This window comes from Aplysia californica, unplaced genomic scaffold (genome assembly GCF_000002075.1).
Source record: "Aplysia californica isolate F4 #8 unplaced genomic scaffold, AplCal3.0 scaffold00495, whole genome shotgun sequence".
Lineage (NCBI taxonomy): Eukaryota > Metazoa > Mollusca > Gastropoda > Aplysiida > Aplysiidae > Aplysia > Aplysia californica.
The window spans coordinates 271,916-279,812 of NW_004797765.1; the positions used below are offsets into that span (position 1 = coordinate 271,916).

The window sequence follows — 7,897 nt, forward strand, 5'->3', positions numbered from 1 at the left end:
TGTGTATGTGTGTGTGTGTGTGTGTGTGTGTGTGTGTGTGTTTGTGTGTGTTTGTGTGTGTGTGTGCAATTGTGTATGTGTTCCTGTGTGTCTGATGCTCACTGTCTCTCTAATTCTCTGGATGGCTCTCTCTGTCTCCCTCTTTTTCCCTCTCTCCTTCCTTTCCGCTCTCTCTCTCTCTCACTCCATCTCTCTCCCAGACCCCACCCCGTGGTTCTATCTCCCTGTCTGTCTATCTTGTTTTCTATCTCACTTCCATTGTCTTAACCAAAGCAAAAAAAAGTTGTGAAAGTAACTTTCTTGCTAAGAAAGGGGTATCGCTTGTTATCTTTACGAAAGAAAGTATAGTCCTGCTTCCAAGAATAAACTCATTTTGATTAAAGGGGAGGGGGATACTTGGTAGAATTAATAATATGCGGAAATGAAAAAAAGCTTGAATAAAAGATGATAAAGTTAATATGCCAAATTGAAAAACATACATCTAAATCTCAGCATAGTTATTTACATGTTTATTTCCGTTATTTAGAAAATCAATGTTCGCCTTCAGTTAAAAAAACAGCACCAGGCATATTTTGGTTGATGTTTTAGTTGGGTTATTTTCTTTCGTTTTTTGGTCCACAGAAATAAAACGGAGAACTACAATGGCTAAGGTTAGTTTCAATAAAATGAGCCCAATCCTGAAAATAGAAACGTCTCACTGAACACCAAAATGACAGTCCTGAAATGCTATGTTTGGTCAACCCTTCTATATGGCTGTGAAAGCTGGACAATCACGGAAGACAGTGAAAATAAAATAGAAGCAACAGAAATGTGGTTTCTTAGGAGACTGCTAAGAGTATCGTGGAAGGAAAAGAAATCAAATGAGGTAGTGCTTAATGAAGCCCACCTAGGACGCTCAATGATAAAAACAATCAGGAAAAGACTAATGCAGTTTTTGGGACACATGCATAGACATAAGGGTCTTGAACATCTAGCTCTCACTGGCAAAGTTGAGGGCAAGCGAGAACAGCATACTTGGGGAACCTAAACAAATGGGTAACATGGAAAGATCAGGGAAACATAGCTTTTTTGAGAGCATCTGAGCAAAGGAATGAATGGAGAACCATGATCGCCGATGTCTGTCGCAGATCTGGTACTGGATGATGATGATGATGATTGGGGTTTTCATTATTTTTGACCTTAGGAGATGGTGATTCCAGAAAAAGTTGGGAGGGGGGGGGTCAACACTAATTTAGCCTGAATCGTTAACTGATGGGAAAGCAATTGCCTTCCAAGCTGCTGTTATAAATATGTAGAACTCTGTCGTTTGATTTACATATCTTTATACGCTTACCTAACAATATTTCTCATTATTAGCATGAAGGCGTCTTTAGCGGAGAAGCAGAAATTCTTCCCTCGAATTGCAATCTGTGGACAGGGTAATAAAAGTATGTGTACAATATTTTGTATTGAAGATAGATTTCATTTATCATGTCCCTACCAATACCAATTGGATGCAGTTTATTACGCTAACATAGACCGAGTGGGATACAATATCGTATCAGCCTAGGATGCAGATGGTGTTGGTTCGAGCCTCAGGTGGCGAGAGTTCTCGCCTTTCTGTCGTTTCGGAATTTTGTAAAAGTCCCCTTTCATTTGGTTCGATACTATCTTATACGGCTGTAAAGCACCTACAAAGGCATGAAACCAACGTAGTAACTTTGATAAATTATATAACAACATGCAAACACAGGCGGTTGTAAATGAGCTGAAAACATGGTCCTTTCCAGTAAAACAGGAGGTTAAGAGCATACAATAACATTATTATTACAGGATGTTCACAAGGGAAATAACTCGGCCATATTAGCACCAATGTCAACAAAATTTTGAACAAATAACGTTCAACCAAGGAGATGTCAAATCTGTAGATATGAAGAACATCTACTTCTGTGTTCGATGATATTACGATTATAAATGTTCGACCAAAATAAAGTTACTGTCAAGCAACTATTACTCATGACTTTTGTTTAAATTATTTCGAAAGTTATCGAGCTATTGCCTTGTAATTGTTTCTTTTCTTTTGAAACTTCCACGAGCATACATATTGTATACGTAATAACATAATATGCATACGTGCACTCGTGTGCACGTGTATACATGCACACATACACGCATACAAGCATGCTTGCATAATCTACACATTCACATATGAGTAAATTCAAACATGAGTACAAGCATACATGTACAGAAGCATTCATGCATACATGAGATACATACATAAATGCATACATTCACTCATGCATACATTCATACTTCGCATAAATGCCAATTTGCATTTATGCATGCACGTTATATTTTAAAATGTCAGATTGTATAATGTGTATTTTACTTTATAAATGTAGACGCCATGTCATAAGAGAAAACAATGATATCACCCACCATAATGTAAGCATTTTTGTTGAGGAACTTGAGGAATTTCTCCAAACACCAGAAGCAGCACTTGAGAATTCTGCGGGTGGAATGAAAGTGACAGTTGGTCTATCTATCTATCTATCTATCTATCTATCTATCTATCTATCTATCTATCTATCTATCGGATCAAGAGACTGCAATGGCAAGCAATCAAAATTGTGAACATAGTTTATTTAAACAGCGCTGCAGGGCGACGATAGACTTCCTCACTGGCGAAATCAAGAGCTCGTCTTTTTCGTGGAGAGTTGGATAGGGTAGTAATAAGCAATAGAATACGAACAAGAGCAAAGAATTACTTGAGAATAATCTTGGCCACCCTGTTCTCCGAGTCTTTGAGCTTGTATTCAATGTACTCCAACATGATTCGGATGAACTGGACGACAGCTATGATGAAAGCGCCGAACGCCAACGAGCCAAGGTGGAACCTGGTGGATAGATGATGTATTGTTATCTTAGCTGTAAGATTTACAACTTTATAGATAAACCAATTTAAAGATAAGGGACTTTAAAAATAAGCCTTTAATTCTTAATGTCATTCGCTTCAGATCTGGCACTTTACAGTGATGAAATAAACCACTCTGAGGCTCTCATAGAGACGTGTTCTCCAACTTAGTGTTACCGAGGCAAGTCGGCGGAGAGCCTTAAAATCTCCCAAAATAATCCAAATAATGGAACGCTACACACGGAATTCAAACTACATAGGCATCATATTCTGATACAATATCAACTGATCTGTTAGTGCGTCAGTGTAGGTTTTGAGTATCTCCTAAACAAGTGAGGTCAACTTGAGAACCCGGAGAAAGTACTGCGGAAGGCAGCAGCAGCCATTCATTGTTGCTGCATAGGTTATACTCTTCTTTCAACATTGCATTGGTCCGTAATTTAACACTCATCTCCAAAATGACCAAGCCAAATGAGTTTAAAGGGGGGGGGGGGGGGGGCTACACCCCCAACGTCAAAATTAGGCTCAAAATTACGAAATTTGAGTTGTAGGCATTGTTAGCTTCCTCAACCTCTACTACAACTATTTCATTGCATAAGAAACTGTATTTTTTCCAATACCGGGCATGTTTGTCACCGCCATTTCCTCATAAAGTCAGTATTTTATTTTTCTTTGTCGGCCGTTTTCTCAAAACGCGACCTTTCTCTATACTATTTTGAATAACTCCACTATTTTTCATCAAATCTTCATGACATTTTCACAGAATGAAGAAAAGATATACTACTAAAAATGTGTCAGTTGAATATTTGATATATGGAGTGGATTTTTGTTGGTGGTGTCTGGAGTGTGGATTTTCACGGATTTTTTGCAAACTTGAATGCTACCTCAGAGAAAAAATTCTTTAAAATGTTTCTAATTCGTTAAGGACAAAAACAACAAACAAATTCTTAGATCTAACGTTTGTGAACCTGCATGCAATAGAACAATCAATTTCCATGAGCGATAAGTGCGGTATTCATTACGTAACACATCTCAACAAAATCCAATATGGCCGCCGTATCCTTGGAAACGAAACTTTTTTTTCCAAATTAGATTGAGGATTTTAAGACTCCTTACTATGCTTGTTACATGTGTGAAATTTGGTAAAATTCGGTCATGTAATAAGTGAGATAGCCTTCAGGCGTAGCCCCCCCCCCCCCCTTTTAATCTTGAAGCCACGGACGACAGTTTGAACCGACCGACACACTATATCTACTCAATTAATAAACAGAACTATTCGAGGCTGTGCTTTTGGAAATAATATTTATTAGCACTTTAAAACTAAGTAACAACAGCCCCACTAACACAGCTCAGGTATAAAGCTGCATCAGGTACAATCCACATCAACTGAGGCTAGATTTAAAAACCTTTCTTCACAATAATGTATATAAAATACGACAAATCTTTTAAACATGTAAAAAGGAATTGATCACAGCACTTCCCACTTCTCACACACATTTTGCATACGCATATGACTTAGGTCACAGCTCACCAAAGACACTTTTAGTGGCAAAACTAGTTACAAGAAATTGATTGTATAGTGAACACTTTTTTTGCACTAAAAGTTCTCAAAAATGAGTTCAATAAAGATAATCTCGCGATTAGAAAAAAAAACAACAGACTTGCTTTTAAAAGCGATATGTCCTAGCTGTAAACGTTTTAAAATCAGAAGTAACCACCTACTGGGATTTTTTATTAGTATTTATTAAGAAATTTTCTAGAATACAGGTAATAGGTGTTTACAAAAATATTGGTCTGTTAAGACAAATTGATACTTGCCACTGTGCAAAAGCTGGAGAGTATATGTTCTATAGTTAAGGAGATATCTGACAATAAGTTGCGCCACGAATTTTTGACCTCAGTATAGGCTTTCCGGGATAATAATAGATAGCATTTGTACAGCGGTAATTACTGCTCAACAACAAGCTCTATGCGCTTTACAATCTATACAAGATCAAAAATCTATAGATCAAAGAAAGTGTAAGCTGGGATAGAACACTCAACATGCATATTAGATACGCACACACACACATACACACACACACACACACACACACACACACACACACGTACACACACACACACACACATATATATATATATATATATATATATATATATATATATATATATATATATATATATAATACATATATATGAAATTTCACTTTGATTTCTAACCTGAGAGAGCGGTACACTGCCCCAGCCAATGGGAATGCCGGGACATCTTTAGGTTTCTCCCAGGCCCAGTAGTAGGAGCCAAATGCGCCGGCCAAGGTCATTTGTCCCAAGGCCACTATAAAGTTGATCACCCAGAGCATCATAAACAACATGAAAAGCTGCATGGGGATGATGTACCTGGGGGGAAAACGGGGTCATGGAGAGAACTTAGTTACGGCTGGACAATAACAGCCACGGATGAATGAATTAATGAATGCACGAAGGAATGAATTAATGAATGCATGAGTGAATGAATGAATGAAAGAATGAATGAATGAAAAAATGAATGAATGAATGAATGAATGAATGAATGAATGAATGAATTACAGCCCATGGCAGACAATTAAACTAGATAGCGTCCGCATTTCATAACATGTTTTAATTTGGAAATATCACACTTACTCATCTCCTCCGTACTTGACGAAGTCACACAGGGATCCCACAGTAGAATTCTGAGAACAGACAAGCAGATAATCAAAGATTAAAAGACCGAAATAACCCACAGAAGATTCCACGAGGATATGGTGAGATCACCCATCATAATGTATGCATTTTTCCAGAGGAACTTGAAGAATTTCTGTAAATATCAGATGCAACACTTGAGCTCCTATAGTAATGACAGATCTTACCAGCACATCACTAAATTGCTGCAATCTTCGACAGAACTTTTACCTAGGTTCATCAGTTGACACCAGCTGTATATAGACTGTCCACGGCTTGTTGTATAAGTACAACACTACGTCTGGTCACTTTCTTTCAACATCAAAATAATATGTGTCTATGCTTCGGTGGCACTAATAGCCAATGCCCATAAGAGAAAGTTTCATCAAATCCTTCTTTGATCAGTGCATCCAATATCAAAATTCACTTCTGCTTTGCCCCATTAAATTAGACTCGAGTGTCCAGAATGACCTATCGCATCAAGCAGGCGAACGACAGATCTGGCCCATAAATTTGAAGTAGCCTTCTGATTGGCTGTTTACATCTTACTTTACTTTAGGCTTTCTTTTGTATCGTTAGATGTCGAGGATTTGGTAATGGGCTAAGTGGTTGGCTTCTGTTATTCATAATTAACAGTATTACCTTAATATTCTTTTGAAGGACGTCATACTGTTTTCATGGGTTACTTTTGATTTTGGACGATTTGATCATTTAGTGTCAAGCTTTTGCATCTCCACGAAAGAAAAGCCGGCGGCCTCAAATATACACGGAGATATGACAAAACTTTCTGTAATGTGCACTGGGAATAAGTCATATTTCCATGACTTAGCCCCAAACTTTCTCCTTGTCTTTTCTTACATAATACTCTTTGCAGATTAAAAAAGTTTCTTCTCTTTCATAGTCCGGACTAAAAATTCAAAACTTCCTTTATACAAAGATTCAAAATACATACCGCTCTCCATAAAATGTTACAATAAATGTTATATCAACCAACACAACATGTGGACATTTGAGAATTTTGCTGTAATTGCTGTTTTCCTGCATGTTTGCTTTATTTCGATTTGCATACTCATGCCTTCAAAATGCAAGGGAGAGGACTGGAGATGAAGAACGCAAGTGCGTAGTAAGGGAGAGGACGGGAGATAGACGCAAGTCGGTAAAAAGGGAGAGGACGGGGGATAAACTGAAATGGGTAGAAAGGGAGAGGAGGGGAGGTGAACGCAAGTGGAACAGGAGGGAAACACAAGGTGATTTGAAGGGAAGAGGGAAAAGGGGGAAAGAATGGGGCGAGTGGAAAAGTTCTTGTTGTAGTAGACGTTTTACTGCGCTCGCAACTACATAAGGTCATATGAGCACCAGAAGATCAGAGGTGTTACAAGAGAGTAACTTCATAAAAAAAGAAGAAGGGGAGATAAGGACGATAGATGTTTGATAGGAGTGGAAAAGACACGAGGGGAGGAGACAGACTGAGTAGTTAATTAAAGGTGGGGTTTCCAGGTATTCTGTAAATGTTAGTGAGATGTGTCGAAATGGTTCTCAGCAAAACGAAGTTTAAGTAACTAAATAAGTTGTAGTAAATACATATTATTTTTGTAAGCCTCTTTTTTCCCCCTCAAAATGATTTTTGATGAAAGTTATATAATTTAAACACTATGTGTATCTACATGTGTTTTTACTATTCCTGTACCGTTAAACAAAATGTCCCATTTGGGAAAAAAGAGTATCATCTTGATCTTCATCTATCTCATCTTATCTTATCTTATCTTATCTTATCTTATCTTATCTTATCTTATCTTATCCATGTAACGCAAGTATGCTGTGTGCTTCTGCTCCTAGCCCTGCTTCATAGACCATCAATTCAATGAATGAATATCCCCCTCTTCCTCACACCTCACCCGCTAATCTACCCGCTCCACGAGCCCCCATCCGAATTTTTTAAATCCATTTTGTGCATGTGAAACAAATAAAAAATCACTTACGTCTGGCGTGCAAGGGAGCCGGTTGAGATAGTAGTTGATGTTGTTAGTGGTGGTGTTGGTCGTGTTACTGTAGAACTCGGAATCCCCCATAGAAGCGACAAAGCTGGACCGTGGTCAAGGATTATTTCGAAGCCTTGTTTTGTGTTGGCTTGTGAACCCTCACCACACAGTGTAATGTTTGAGCAGTACTTTGAAGAATTCGTAACTTACAAACAGTAACTAAGACATCAAAACTTGATACATCCATTTACAGACACACATACAAGAATACAGACGTACATACAATTTCAGCCACACAAACAAATACTACGTACGTCTATATATA

General features: G+C 37.9%; 1 protein-coding gene across 1 annotated transcript in view; it reads right to left on the reverse strand.

Annotated features, from left to right (window-relative positions):
• LOC101847987 (choline transporter-like protein 2) overlaps positions 1-7,897 on the reverse strand; it is a gene marked incomplete at its 5' end in the record, with an annotated part of 25,972 nt that overhangs the window by 5,540 nt on the left and 12,535 nt on the right. The window contains 6 exon segments of the mRNA XM_013086720.2: positions 1,334-1,407; positions 2,419-2,488; positions 2,748-2,876; positions 5,114-5,290; positions 5,555-5,604; positions 7,573-7,675. Coding sequence (XP_012942174.1) covers positions 1,334-1,407; positions 2,419-2,488; positions 2,748-2,876; positions 5,114-5,290; positions 5,555-5,604; positions 7,573-7,675 — 603 coding nt within the window.